Source organism: Mustela lutreola, chromosome 1 (genome assembly GCF_030435805.1).
Source record: "Mustela lutreola isolate mMusLut2 chromosome 1, mMusLut2.pri, whole genome shotgun sequence".
In the NCBI taxonomy this organism is placed as follows: Eukaryota; Metazoa; Chordata; class Mammalia; order Carnivora; family Mustelidae; genus Mustela; species Mustela lutreola.
In genome coordinates, this window is record NC_081290.1 from 190,202,766 (window position 1) to 190,216,654 (window position 13,889).

Below are 13,889 nucleotides of genomic sequence, written 5' to 3' on the forward strand. Positions count from 1 at the left end.
CCCTCGTGCTGCGGGGAGCGGGCCGCAGCGAGGGGACGGTTGTTCCTGAGGGTCGCATCCTGAGAGCTGGCCGCGGCTTACTGGGTTTTGCCGTTAGTTGTGAGGCAGCCACACTTTGCTTCCCCTGGCTCTGGAAACGAGTAAAGAGAGACGCAAAACAATCTGCCGGGATCCGAAGGGACCCCCAGCGACCCCGCTAAGCGTGGTGCTTCAAGTGCGCAGGCGCCGGCGCGCGCCGGGCAGGGAGCAGGGGGCGGTGGCGGGTCCCGAGGTTGCGGTTCCGGGGCGGGGCCGTCAGGAACAAGCCGAATAGGCGTCTCGGAGCCGCTGCGGCCGTAATGGCGATTTTTAGCGTGTATGTGGTGAACAAAGCTGGCGGCCTGATCTACCAGTTGGACAGCTACGCGCCACGGGCCGAGGCTGAGAAAACTTTCAGTTACCCCCTTGATCTGCTGCTGAAGCTGCACGACGAGCGTGTGCTGGTTGCCTTTGGCCAGCGCGACGGCATCCGGGGTGGGCTAGGCTTGCGTCCGATGGGCGGGCCGGGTGCTGCGGAGTGGGCTGGTGTCTCTGCAGGGCGGGGGGAGGGTGAGGGGACAGGGGGTGAGGCTGGGTCGCAAGTCCCTTTGGCGGAATCCCCGCGCTGGGGCTTCGTTGACCTTTATCCTCACCTCTGCAGTGGGCCACGCAGTGCTGGCCATCAATGGCGTGGACGTGAATGGCAAGTACACGGCCGATGGGAAAGAGGTGCTGGAGTACTTGGGCAACCCTGCCAATTACCCGGTGTCCATTCGGTTCGGCCGACCGCGCCTCACCTCCAATGAGAAGCTCATGCTGGCCTCCATGTTCCACTCGTAAGTCCCCCAGCCCTTCCTAGGGCCTGTGGCCCTGCACTTGGCCTTTAGGCCGGCTGGATTAGTGTGGTTCTGCGGGAAGTCTCCTGAGCGGCCGTGCTTACCTTTCTAAGTCTCCTTTTAAATCGTCAGTTCTTGTGTTGTGAAAGAAAAAGAACTAATGCAGGATGACTAGGTTTTAGGAAATACCGGCAGTGGTGTGACCTTGCACAAGTCCACTTCTCTTCCCTCAGATTTAGTTTCTGAAGTCAGGTAACTTAATTAAATGGTCGTTAAGACCTTTTTCTCATTCTCAACGATAGTAGATGTGCTGGGTAATCATAGCCATGGGGTAAGTAACCATGACACATATGCCCAGTGATAATTTTACCCTCAGTTTTCAATGTATAATGTTTTACACCAAAGTATGAGTGTAAAAAACGTGCAGAGCTCAAATGAATTTTAAAGTTTGGTGCTGCTGCTAGGCAGTTGACACGGCCTCTTCTGACTTCTCCGTGTAATGTGAACTCAGCAGATAGGGTCACTTCGGGGGACAAGTTTGAGAAGCATCCCTCCCTTATACAGCCGGCTGCATTCCCAACCTTACCTCCTTTGCAAATAGGCTGTTTGCAATCGGTTCCCAGCTGTCTCCAGAACAGGGCAGCTCAGGCATTGAGATGTTGGAGACCGACACCTTCAAACTGCACTGCTTCCAGACACTGACAGGTAGGCGTCTCCAGATAGGCCAGAGGGATGGGGGAAGAGACTGACCAAAGAAACTTTGGTAAGCAAGGGGGTGGTGGTTAACTTTTCCTGGGACAGTTGCACAGACACATACGTCTATTTGTTTTGTGAATCCAAAGCCAATATATAATCTGATGCCAATTTCCTCAACTCCGCCCAGAATGCTCAGCCGAGGTTATCCTGTGTGCAGATAAAACTCACCATAATGGTATCTCCTGTTGCACACGTTTCGGAAGGTGTATTTCAAAATGAAACTTGAATGCCAAATGGAAATGACCTTTGGATCATGTCATTGCCTCACACCCTTAATGGGGATAATTGAAAACTGCCTGAGTCTGTCCCCTGCCTGGCACTTGCTGCTGAGGGACCACAAGGAATTAAGTGACAGAGCTAGAGGTCAAAACGTGATCTCAGTCAATTGGGTGATGTGATAAAGTCACTTCCCTGTTCTGGTCTTACAGATTCACAGTCTTGCCTTTCCTGCTTTATGCAGCAATAAGGATAAAAATAAAAATGGGCTTATGAAAATGCCATTTGCACACAGGATATTCGCTGCATTCTCTACCCTTCCGTAACCATTATCGGTCCTTCTCCAGGGATCAAGTTTGTGGTACTGGCAGATCCTAGGCAAGCTGGAATAGATTCTCTTCTCCGAAAGATTTATGAGATCTACTCAGACTTTGCTCTCAAGAATCCATTCTACTCCCTGGAAATGCCCATCAGGTAGGCGGTCCCCCTCCCCGAGATACTGGTCGAAGAGTCCTTGCCCCTCCCTTTTGCTCTTCCCCAGGTCATTTTTCAAAGGGATAAGAAGAGTTACTTTTAAATAAAACAAAAACGGACTAGTCTTTTTTTTTTTTTTTCTATTTTGAGAAACCAAAGACTTTTCTTGCCATTCATGTCCTTCTTCAAGCAAGAGTACTTGGGCATCCAAAGTGGGAGGAGAGTCTGAGACCTCACACTTTGTTGTCATTTGTGCCTCTTGGGTCTGGCCTAGGTGTGAGCTGTTTGACCAGAACCTGAAGTTAGCCCTGGAGGTGGCAGAGAAGGCTGGAACATTTGGACCTGGGTCATAGGCTGAGCCTGCAACAGATGCCCCAAATTTTGAGAGATCCTATAGCAGGGATCCTGCTGTATCCACTCCAATGGAGATTCCCACAGCCTCGTTAGTGCACTTGAAGACGGGAGGGTGCTGAGCCTGATGACATGTACTGATCCCTGAGCCTTAATGCCATGCGCTCTGCCATCCTATATCTATCAGGAGCCTGATTCCCAACTCTGTACAGGGTTATTTATGGAGGGAGTAGGCCCATAAATGCTAAATAAACATTCCTTTGATCTGTTCGCTATTTTAATTGGTGCTTTGTGGGGGAAAGGCTCTGGTGGGGAGATGGGAATGATAAGGAAATTCTGGGAAGATAAGCTATGTTCTGGTAGAAAACAAGTAATTGTTCGCTTGGTTTGTTTTGTTTTTGTTTTATATTTTAGGCACAAGTGACAAATATATTTCTTTTTATCGTTATTAAAGTTGACAAGTGACAAATGTATTTATTTTTATTGTTATTAAAGTTTTCCCCAATGTAGTTCAGTAAATGAAGCATTTAATTTTTTTTTTTTTTTTTTTTTAAAGATTTTATTTATTTATTTGTCAGAGAGAGAGTGAGCGAGAGCGAGCATAGGCAGACAGAGTGGAAGGCAGAGTCAGAGGGAGAAGCAGGCTCCCTGCGGAGCAAGGAGCCCGATGTGGGACTCGATCCCAGGACGCTGGGATCATGACCTGAGCTGAAGGCAGCTGCTTAACCAACTGAGCCACCCAGGCGTCCCGAAGCATTTAATTTTATTTTATTCCACTGTTGGTCATAGTTTGAGCCCTACACACTCCCTCCCCTTTCACCTCAACGGGGCCTCCTTTGTATGTAGCCACACACTCACCACTAGTAAAAGGTCAGGCTGGATCTGCTCCCAAATCTTCTTGGGATTCAGCTCCTTGTCAGGCTCTCCAGGAAAAGCATCAAAAACCGAGCACAGGATTTTGAGTCAGGAGCCTTGGGTCTAGTTCCAGCATCGCTGACGTCTAGGGTGGCGGCAGCAGTGGTGGTCACAGTGGGGTATTACCAGGTGTTTACACCAGGCTTTACTGCTTTTACCCTAATCTCAGGGTGCATTCTATTACAGACAACAGATTTAGCAAAGTATAGACTCTCCGCCTCAGAGTCTCAAAGCTAGTTACTAAGCACCTGAGTTTGAACCCAGGCTTTCTGACTACACCATCTATGAGCCACTGTTAATATTGCCTTCCTCCATTCAGTGGTTTCACCTGCCTGAAACCCAGAAGCTTCATCTGTAAAATGATCATTGAATTAGTGAAGCTGAAAGCAGAGGACCCATAAGCTTAAAGAAATCCCTGTCAGGTTGCCCATTCGTGGAAAAAGCAGATACCAAGAGAATATTTCCCAAAGAAAGTGGTCTCTGGCTTGGAGTACCCCTTTGGAAAGAATGACTCAGTGATAATGTTTAGTATCAAATCTAGTTTTAATCTGTGTCAAGTTCCCCACCCTCCCAGCCCCATCTGCCATCTTCGCAGGGTACCCGTGAGCGTGATGGGCCTCCTCCTCCCCAGGAATCGGAGGTACTGGCAATAGCAGTCGCCCGGTGCTGAGAGGCCTTAGGGCAGAAATTATAGGCCACTGGTACCCTGCAGCTGCAGGAGGAGCCTTACTTCTCCTGGGGACAGTGTGGGAGGGCCCAGGAGGGGAAGAAGGGTCTAGGGGACTCCCTGACAGCAGGGGTTTCCTTTTGGAAGGCAGAAAATAGGAGCTAATGGAGTCCGAGAAAAAAAAGTTGCCTTTTAAATAGAACAGAGGATGGGGAGCTGGGACCTCATTAGCCACTGATAACTTCCAGTGCCACCTGGGCGAGGGAAAAGGCGCACAAGAGGAAATCAAAGGTTCAGTGCTAGTCGGAGCAGCTCCCCTTTCTCTCTCTGCCCCCCAGCCTCGTGCAGGGGAAGACCACAGGTGGGAGAGGATGCACTGGAGCCTGTACACTCTTCACTCAGTCTTCTTGGGCACATGGCCCATCTTGGTGCGGATGTTTCGTAGGAGAAAGAAGGCAGCTGTGCTGGCTGCACAGATCACTTCAGCCACCCAGAAGGCTGTGCTCCAGCTGTAGTGCTTGGCAATGGTGCTGAAGGGCAGCCCAGCCAGAAAGCCGCCCACTGCAGAGGGGGTGGGGGAAGAGCCTGGGTCACTTGTGAGGCTAGAGTTGGTGGGGCTGGCCCCAGCGTCCAGCTAGCCTATGCGCAAGGCACAGCAGGGATCAGGTGGACGCTCTGGAGAGCACTGCTTACCATTGGCCATGAGTCCCACAATGGCATGGGAGGTGCCGCACAAGTTGGGAGGGGCGCTCTCGTTGGCTATAACTCCGAACAGGGCAATGGGACCGTAAGAACAGAAACCAAACACAGCTCCCAGCACCAGGATCCAGAGCTGCAAGGACAATGCAGGGTGGCATTTAGAGTCTGAGAAACCCTACCCACCTACCCCTGCCAGGGGAGAGAAAGATGCTTGGCCCCAGGAACACATGATTGTAGTAAGGAGGTAGTAAGTGGCCTCCCTCTCCCCACTTCCCGAATCAACTGACAGGGCCAAGCTAGAGGCGTGGAGACACGCTGAGCCAACCTGAGGGCCTGAGTGGGTAGGTGAAAGGGACGCAGAAGCCATCCCTCCCAGTTAGATGCTGTCTCTTAGAACTGATGCTAGCAGCAAGACAGACAGGGTAGGACACGGGGGAGACAGACCAGGAGGAAAGCCACAGGTAAGGCACCTCATGCTCCGTAAAGCCTGTGAGCTCAGCAAGAGGGTGAAGAGCTGGAGTCCAGAAAGCAACATCCTAGAGGAGCACAGGGAAGAGAAGAAAACCAGGCCCCAAGTCCAGGAGGAGCGCCAGAGTACAGAGGGCACGAGGTAAACCAGAACTGGAAAGGGAAATCTGAGAGGCAGAGAAAGGCCTGGGCCAGGGTAGTCAGGGACAGGGAACCTGACAGTCACTGGCCCTTGCTCTCTCATCCTTGTGCCAGTGGCAGGCCAGGCGCTCCCCATTTACCTTGGGGGAGTCACTGGTCACAGTTACCCGGAAGAGGTACATGGACACGGTCATGCCAGCCATCATGAACAGCAACAGGCCGTGGCGAGGATTCCCGTAGATGGACAGCCCCGCCTATGGATACAGGCCCAGCAGTGTCACGCCCCAGAAGCAGCAGGCAACATCTGCCTCTGGACTCTGACACGGCAGGGCTTCTGCTGACAGGTTTTTGGCAATCCCACCACAGTTCTTGGCCCGGGGCAGCTCTGGGAGGCCCTGGGACCTGCTCATTATATCCCGAGGCCAAACTCCACCACATCCCCTCCTCCATCTTGGGGACGCGTGCTAGCAAGCGGCACCTAGTGTCTCCTCAACCCCAGCTTCCATCAGCCTGTAGAGAACCCCGCTGCCAAGCTGAGACAAATTCTGGCCCTCCTTGACATCCGTTAAAACCCTTTCCCCAAGAGCCTTACCTTGTCACCATATCCTCAGCAGATAAGAGTTATGTGGAATCATTCCAGCCTCCCCCCACCCATATGCCAGCCTGCCCATGCCCCAGGGCTCCCGCCTCTCTGGTGCCTGTCCCAGTCATGCTGGGAAGATTTAAAGGGACCCTCCTCCTTCCTGTCCCCTCGCCCACTCACCTTTGCCATGGCCCGGTCGGACAGGTAGCCAGCTGCGATGCTGCCTACAAGGCCCCCAACCTCCAGGGCACTCATGTAGGAGCTACCTGGAGTAAGGAGTTGTGGTGGGAAGAGGGAAAGGAAGAGTGGAAGGGGGTTAAACACACTGGGGTTGTCCGACTGGCTGGAACCCAGAGAGGTACAGGTCCCCAAGGGTGACTGGCCGCAACTCTCTGGGTGGTGCCTGGCCTCGGATAGAGAGAAGCTGGGCCTGAGTTTCCCATCCCCTTCATTGATTCCTGCTCCCTAGGCCCACCCCTGCTCCAACACTCATCTTACCCACGAGGACTGACTGTCCTTTCTCCTGGATCAGGAAGAATTGGCCCCAGTCAGTGCAGCAGGTCTTTACTCCAAATACCACAAGGTAGCCAGTGGAGAGCACCCAGAGGTAGGGGGACAGCAGCAGGTCCTGTAAGGTGCTCTCCTCCTTCGAGGAGCCTGGGGGCAGGAGGAGGCCAGGCCTCAGGCTCTGTTCTTGCTGCTCTGCCCTGACCGAGCCCCCACCACTCATTAACTAGCCACAGGGCCAGAGTCCATCCCCATAGCCAGGCACCAGCAGGACGGCACCCCTTTGCCCACTGATCTGCCCTGTCCCCTCCACTGCAAGCCTCAGCAAATGAGAGAGAAACTGAGGACCAAGGCACATGGCGGAAGGTATCTGAGCCATTTAAGCTTGGGATGCTGTCCAGGACAGGGAAGTCTAACTCTGCTGTGAGGAAGGACCAGGATATAACGTGAGTCACAGCATTTATTGGCTCTGCCACTTGTCTGGTACTTAAGTGTCTCTTGGAACGAAGTTTTATTTACTCCCCACCAACTCGCCATCACCATCCCTCCCCCCTGCTGCCATTGGCTAGCCTGGGGCCAGGCATACAGCCAGTCCTCAGTGAAAGTCTGCCAAATGAATGATGAATGAAGGTGCCCCAATCACCGGCTTGGGTGGGTGCTCACCCTTCTTGCCCTTGGAGGGGGTGGGGTCCAAGTTTCGGAGTCCGACGTCGGCAGGTTCATTGTGGATGAGCAGGAGGCAGAGGAAGGAGACCACCACACAGAGGGCCCCCGACAGGGCCAGCGTGCTGCGCCAGCTATAGCTCTGGGCGAGGACGGTGGCCAAGATAGGGCCCAGCCCTCCAGCCAGGTTCATGCTGGCGGACAGGATGGCCCACCAAGTGCCAAACTGAGATGGTTCGAACCACTGTGGGACAGAGGGGATGGAGGAGGTGCCCACATTCAACACGCTGAAGGTGCAGGTCAGGTGGGGCAGACCTAGGAGCTCACATTACAGGGATGAGGAAGAAGGCGCTTCTACTTGGCAGGGCCAATTCCCTCATCTGCCACCCGATCCCACCATGTTTAGCTCCTAAAATATCTTGACAAGCAATAGGAGCTGGACTGGAACTCCCAGGGAACCTGCTGCCCCGGAATGGGGGTGCCGGTGCTCCCACATGCTCCTTAGGCATCCTCTATGACAGTCTAAAGAAGCTCCCCGGAAGCAGGCACGCACCTTCCGCAGGATCTTCCCACACGGAGGCCAGCCCAGCCCCTGTGCCAGGCCGTTGAGGAACCACAGAGCAGCAAAGACAGGTACCACGGAGCTCCAGGAAAACGCTATATTGACCAAGCCCACCAGGAGCAGCCCCGAAGAGAAGAGCCAGCGAGCACTCATCTGGTCAGACAGGACCCCGCTCACAAACTTGCTGATGGCATAGGCTGCCGCCTGGCTGCTGGTGATGAGCCCTGCAGGGGGGAGAGCAGGATGCGGGACGCCTGGGGAGTTAGGGGCTGGGGCAGAAGCGGAGGAGGGCTGGAGGAAGGCATGGGGTCAGGTGTGGCGAGGTGCCAGGCAGGGTGAGACAGGTCCCCTCCCAGACGGCTTGGAAGAACCTGTGCTGGGTTCCCGGGGCCCCGCTCCTCGCCACCAGCGCTAGCCCCAGGCTGACCCATGACTTTGCAGCCTCCTGTAGAGTTCCAGCTGCAGCTGTCAGGAGGCAAGAAGGGAAAAGCAGGCAGCCCCCCTCCCTGGGATTTACAAAGGCCTGATGACATTTCCCCCTCACACTGGCTCCAAGCCAGGGCTTTTGGAAGTTCTGTTTCCCTATCTCAGGAGCTTAGAAGTGGAGTCAAGGACCTTCCTCCTCCTGAAATGTCACCTGGTGGGCCATGTGAAGTCATTTTGCCAACTCCCCAGTTTCCATTGCTCACAACGTCAGTGGCCAGCAGGCACCCCGCAGTCTTAGCATGCCCCCACGCAGTGTGGAAACTGCGCAGGGTGACCCTCAACACAGAATAAGCCATGTTTCTGGGGGCACTCGTGGGCCACAGGCACACAAGGACACATCAGATGAGCAGCACTCCTCAGGCACGCGGAGAGCACATGCCTAGTTCCTCGCCCTTACCCAGGTACATGGTCAGAGTCCCCTCAGTCAGCACCTGCAGGCTGCCCCCCCGTCCTCTGCTGCACACGGACCCTCCACACAGCCACAAACACCCAATTTGTCCTACTAGTGCTGGGTCCCAGGGCCCAACCCCTTACCCCACCAGGGCTCACCCAAGTCATCCTTGTCCAGAGGGATCTCCTCCACCAATGATGGCATGACAAAGGAGAAGGTCTTGCGGTTGAAGTAGTACAGGCTGTAGCCTCCAAACATGGCTGAGAAGATCACAGTGCGGTAATAGCCGTAGCCTTGGGCCGCCATGGTGGAAGGGAGCGCGCCCCACTGCCCAGGACCTGGAGCCTCTGACCACAGCTCCTGCCGGTGGCTCTCTCGGTGCCCAGATCTGCTGAGTTAGGCTTTCTCTGCTCCCTCCTCCACCCAGCCTCCCAGGCTCCCTTTATAGCCACCTTCTGGACAATCATTAAGCCTGGGACGGCTTGTAGGGAACCCAGTGTCCTGAGGGCGACAAGAAAACAGCAGATTACTGACTGGGGAAGAGGTGGGGGCTGGAGGGGGTCGCGGAGGGAGGCACTGCCAGTGAGCCAGCACCAGCCAGCATGCTATGTCCCCAGAACTTCTGCGTTCCTCTGCTTTTCCTTGTCTGCCCGCCTGTGAAACCAGCTGTGATTAAAAGTTCAACCTAATTACTTTTGTCTTCAGGAGCCCAGGGGAGGTAGGGGTGGGATAACCAGAGATGCCCTCGCTAGCCCTGCTCCCTCAGTCACCTACCTTCTCATTCATCCAACCAAGTTTAGGGAGGGCTTACTGGTTGCTTAGCACTGCATTAGGTGCCGGGGTAGTTTCCACACACACACTTAATGAGACACAAACCCCCAACAACCCGACTCCCTAGGACTGACTCAAGTGACTCCCAGGGCTCAGCGCTCATAACTGTTTATGGATAGTTGCAGACCTGTAAGCAAGAGAAACTTCCCTTTGCAGGCCCTGTGTTGCACCGAAAGCTGCCCTGAAGGCTGGGGTCCTGGCGGGGCCACTCAGCGGTCTCTGGTCCCTTTACCCTGGAACGTCAGGATGGGGTGCCCTCCGGCCGGCTGGGGACTGCAGGGTTTGTGACAGCATGGCCCATGGGCGGGAAGGTGCACCCCGCGGACTTCAGGCGGCAGCCGCGAGCCAGCCCGCTTTGCAGGGCCCAGGCAACACGCCCCCGGCTTCTCCGCTCGGTTGGGAAAGCAATAGGAGCAGAAGGCGTAGGCACAGCGAGGCAGGCGACCGCACGTAGTCTCCCGGAGGCTCCTCGCTTCGGGCTCCGAGTGGCTCAGCCCGGCAGGATGGGGCCAGGCGCAGGCTCTCGGCACCTGCCCAGCCCCGTGTCCTCAAGCTACCCGGGACACCCGACTCGGGCTGGAAGCCCACGGGCCCGGGTGCGGGAGCTGGAGAGGTGCGGAGACACCGGAATGGTGCGACGAAAAGAAGCAGGTGCGTGCTGGTCACGGGCAGCGCCCCCGGGAACCCCCAGACCCAGGAACTAACCCCCGCCCGGGAAGGGGCAGCTGCAGGAACAGCTCCGGTTCGTATCGGAAGTTAGGGCAACCTTTGCTGGGGCTCTAACAAAGGAGCCCAAAGACCCGAGACTCCCCCTCCAGCCCCGCCTTCTCGCGGCGCCCCTCCCCCGCATTCAGCCCGCTACCTGGACGCGGGCGGGAGCCGAAGTAGGATAGAGCGGGACGGCAGGGCCCGCGGGCGCATGCGCGTGCGCTGGGGGCGGGCCCTCTGCCGGCGCCTTGCTGGCTGAGAGCCAAGTCCACCCTTCAGCGTTTAGTCCTACTCTTGCGGGAGGTATAGGTCCTTGGGCGAGGACAGCGCCCCTTAGGGGCTGTATTCGTATGTTCCCTTCTTAACTGATGGCTTTCCTCAAATCCGTTTTTAGTGAGTGCACTACCATTGCTCCCGCGTTGTTCACAGTCTGGGAAAGGTCTTGTAGAGAGCACAGTCTTTTCTGTAAGAAGTTAAGGCAGTCCTCAGTAAGCACAATCTGAACATTTAATTTGTAATCAGACTTTTGGGAACGGGGTTAAGATAAAATAGACGGAGTGTTTAAAAGTACCTGGCTGGAAATAAACATTAAATTCTAATCCCAGACCCACTACATTTTAACAATGTGACCTTTGGTAATAATCTCTATGAGCCCCAGTTTTTTATAAACCTCATAGGTTTGTTGTGAGGACTCAGAAGAAGATATTTTTTTTAAGAAGATTTTAAAAACTGTAATTGTGGGATGCCTGGATGGCTCAGTGGATTAAGCCGCTGCCTTCGGCTCAGGTCATGATCTCAGTGTCCTGGGATCAAGGCCCGCATCAGGCTCTTTGCTCAGCGGGGAGCCTGCCTCTCTCTCTCTCTCTCTCTCTCTCTCTGCCTGACTCTCTGCCTACTTGTGATCTCTCTCTCTGTGTCAAATAAATAAATAAAATCTTAAAAAAAAAAACAAAACTGTAATTGCTAAAGTAATCTCTGCACCCAACATGGGACTTGAACTTTCAACCCGGAATCAAGAGTCTTAGGTGACACCGACTGAATCAGCCAGGTGCCCCTCAATAGAAGATTTAGATAAGAATTAAGAAAATTCAGATCATTGCTTTCATAGAGACCACTGGAGAATTGCTGAAAGAATTTTAAGTATTCCAAAGTTAACAGCAAAGAAGTTTTAAATTGGGAAGGTGGTCCAGGAAGGGAGGAGACGCCCACAATCTGCCACCAGCCCAAGCAGAAGGCCTCATGAAAGATTTTAAAATGAGATTATAAAACACTGCAGTATGATAACTACATGCAATGTACAATCCTTGATTGGATTCTGATGAGAACCCTTAGTGTGATCAGCATTTCCCCTCCTTTCTGTCTGGGTCCCTGAAATGATGAATGCTGTCAGAGATTCCCATCCACATGGGTAAGTCATTCAGCCTCCCAGATGGCTGTCTTGGATCTAGACAATTGGGAGGAGCCGACCTAGGAGAAAATAAGAAATTAATGAAGAATCAGAGTCTTGATATCAGCAAAGTATGGATAGTAAATTATCAGGAAGATATTGAGGACCTTGTAGACTTGGCTCTGGTGAGGTAGGAGATCATGATGGAGAAGGTGTTGTGGCTGGAGATGAGGTGATGGTGATTCACCTGATCCTGAAAGTCCAGATGAGTCAGAAAGTGATTCACAGAGAAAGAATCGGCTAAAGAACTCCAAGCTACTGAGCCCCCTGATGAAGTGTCCTCAACAAAACTAAAAGACAACCTACTACTGAATGGGATGATATTTGCAAGTGACATATCCAATAAAGCATTAGTACCCAAAATATATAAAGAACTTATACAGCTCAATGCTGAAGAACAAATAATCAGACTTAAAAATGGGCAGATGAGGGGCACCTGACTGGCTCGGTCAGTAGAGCATGTGACTCTTCATCTCAGGGTTGTGAGTTCAAGCCCCATGTTGGGTACAGAGATTACTCAAAAATAAATAGGTAAACTTAAAAAATTTTAATTAAAAAATGGGTGGAAGACACAAACAGACATTTCTTCAAAGAAGGCATCTAGATGGCCAACAGACACATGAAAAGATGCTCCACAGCACTCATCATCAGGGAAATGCAAATCAAAACCACAATGAGATATCACTTCATACCTGTCAGAATGGCTAAAATCAAAAACACAAAACACAAGTGTTGGCGAGGATGTGGAGAAAAAAGGAACCCCCATGCACTGTTGGTGGGAATGCAATCCGGTGCAGCCACTCTGGGAAACAGTACGGAGGTTCCTCAAAAAGTTAAAAATAGAGTTACCATATGATCCAGTAATTCCACTACTGGGTACTTACCCAAAGAATATGAAAACACAGGGCGCCTGGGTAGCTCAGTTGTTGGGCATCTGCCTTTGGCTCGGGTCATGATCCCAGGGTCCTGGGATCGAGCCCCACACCAGGCTTCCTGCTCTGCTCAGCCGGGAACCTTCTTCTCCCCCCCCTACATCCCCAACTTGTGTTCCTTCTCTCGCTGTGTCTCTCTATGTCAAATAAATAAATGAAATCTTTTTTAAAAAATCTAAATTAATGTTGGCACAAGATTAGGTACTGGTCTTTGGACCAAAGCAACATGAAAGCAAATACTTTTGACATCTGTTGGGGTGGATTGTAACTATCATACATTTGGAGTGTTATGATTCCAAGCAATCTTTATACAATGTGAAACACTGTATATTATATTTTTTTATAAAATTTGGCCAAATTTTACAGAAGAAATCATTTCTCTGATCATGTGGTCCTATCTATTTAAAACTGGATTTTTCGGCATAATATGTGACCAAAGTTAACTTTCTTCCTAAGGCCTAAATAAAGAGAAAGAAGTTTCCCAGTAACCAAAAAAAAAAAAAAAAAAAAGAAAGAAAGAAAGAAAGAAAGAAAGAAAAAGAAAAAGAAAAAACTTTCATGACTTTGATATTTTTCAAGAGGGTAAAAAAATTTTTTTAATTAAATCATGAAAAAGAGTCTAGGTCAGTTTTTTGTGTTTTTTTTTAACATTTTATTTGTTTATTTGACAGAGAGAGATCACAAGCAGGCAGAGAGGCAGGCAGAGAGAGAGGAGGAAGCAGGCTCCCCACTGAGCAGAGAGCCCGATGCGGGGCTCAATCCCAGGACCCTGGGATCATGACTTGAGCCGAAGGCAGCGACTTAACCCACTGAGCCACCCAGGCGCCCCTAGGTCAGTTGTTTTTGCAGAATGTCTCTCAATATAGATTTGTCCAACTGTTGTTGCAATAAGCGTCATGTTAAGCAGTTTTTGGTGGATATTCTCAGTGGACGCTGATATACCACAACAGGAGGCTTGGAATAAATTTGATCATTTAGTTAAAATGGTCCTCATCTGATTTCTATACTGTAAAGTGTATCTCTTTGTAATTAGTCATCTATGGGTTCCTACATTGATACCTTCATCTGTGGGCCTACTCTTTCTAGGCTTCAATTTCTTCCATTGTTACTGGATTCCTTTAACAGTTTTTTTTTTTTTTTAAGATTTTATTTATTTATTTGACACAGAGAGAGAGAGAGAGAGAGATCATAAGTAGGCAGAGAGGCAGGCAGAGAGAGAGGAGGAAGCAGGCTCCCTG

General features: G+C 51.9%; 2 protein-coding genes across 8 annotated transcripts; one reads left to right on the forward strand and one right to left on the reverse strand.

Moving 5' to 3' along the window:
- Positions 1 to 21: 21 nt before the first annotated feature.
- TRAPPC4 (trafficking protein particle complex subunit 4) lies at positions 22 to 3,122 on the forward strand. 3 transcript variants are annotated; one of them, XM_059182815.1, is made up of 5 exons: positions 22 to 513; positions 680 to 854; positions 1,456 to 1,559; positions 2,174 to 2,300; positions 2,451 to 2,588. In XM_059182815.1, exons 1-5 carry the CDS (start codon positions 339 to 341, stop codon positions 2,527 to 2,529), a joined length of 660 nt encoding a protein of 219 aa, XP_059038798.1. In that variant the 5' UTR covers positions 22 to 338; the 3' UTR covers positions 2,530 to 2,588. The 3 variants fall into 3 exon arrangements, with proteins under 3 accessions (XP_059038798.1, XP_059038789.1, XP_059038805.1); XM_059182806.1 differs by having other exon boundaries at positions 31 to 513; positions 2,575 to 3,122; XM_059182822.1 differs by lacking the exons at positions 22 to 513; positions 1,456 to 1,559 and having other exon boundaries at positions 719 to 854; positions 2,575 to 3,122.
- Positions 3,123 to 4,085: 963 nt separating this feature from the next.
- SLC37A4 (solute carrier family 37 member 4) lies at positions 4,086 to 10,522 on the reverse strand. Of its 5 annotated transcripts, XM_059182767.1 has the most exons (11): positions 10,427 to 10,522; positions 8,892 to 9,234; positions 7,848 to 8,080; positions 7,295 to 7,538; positions 6,623 to 6,781; positions 6,305 to 6,390; positions 5,682 to 5,795; positions 5,403 to 5,468; positions 4,927 to 5,065; positions 4,611 to 4,794; positions 4,086 to 4,241 (listed from the first exon to the last, which is right to left on the reverse strand). In XM_059182767.1, the coding sequence occupies exons 2-10, from the start codon at positions 9,037 to 9,039 to the stop codon at positions 4,628 to 4,630; spliced, it is 1,356 nt and encodes a 451-aa protein (XP_059038750.1). In that variant the 5' UTR covers positions 9,040 to 9,234; positions 10,427 to 10,522; the 3' UTR covers positions 4,086 to 4,241; positions 4,611 to 4,627. The 5 variants fall into 5 exon arrangements, with proteins under 5 accessions (XP_059038750.1, XP_059038724.1, XP_059038739.1 ...); XM_059182741.1 differs by having other exon boundaries at positions 4,086 to 4,794; XM_059182756.1 differs by lacking the exon at positions 10,427 to 10,522 and adding an exon at positions 9,692 to 10,370 and having other exon boundaries at positions 4,086 to 4,794.
- Positions 10,523 to 13,889: the final 3,367 nt, after the last annotated feature.

What these genes read in the sequence shown, in the direction of transcription:
- TRAPPC4 (XM_059182815.1), top strand. Translation starts at nt 339, where the DNA reads ATGGCGATTTTTAGCGTGTATGTGGTGAACAAAGCTGGCGGCCTGATC. An exon ending in CCAGCGCGACGGCATCCGGG is followed by an intron (nt 514 to 679) that starts GTGGGCTAGGCT and finishes TCACCTCTGCAG; the next exon opens with TGGGCCACGCAGTGCTGGCC. An exon ending in CTGGCCTCCATGTTCCACTC is followed by an intron (nt 855 to 1,455) that starts GTAAGTCCCCCA and finishes CTTTGCAAATAG; the next exon opens with GCTGTTTGCAATCGGTTCCC.
- SLC37A4 (XM_059182767.1), bottom strand. Translation starts at nt 9,039, where the DNA reads ATGGCGGCCCAAGGCTACGGCTATTACCGCACTGTGATCTTCTCAGCC. An exon ending in CCGACCGGGCCATGGCAAAG is followed by an intron (nt 5,796 to 6,304) that starts GTGAGTGGGCGA and finishes CTGTATCCATAG; the next exon opens with GCGGGGCTGTCCATCTACGG. An exon ending in TGACCAGTGACTCCCCCAAG is followed by an intron (nt 5,469 to 5,681) that starts GTAAATGGGGAG and finishes GTGCTCCTCTAG; the next exon opens with GATGTTGCTTTCTGGACTCC.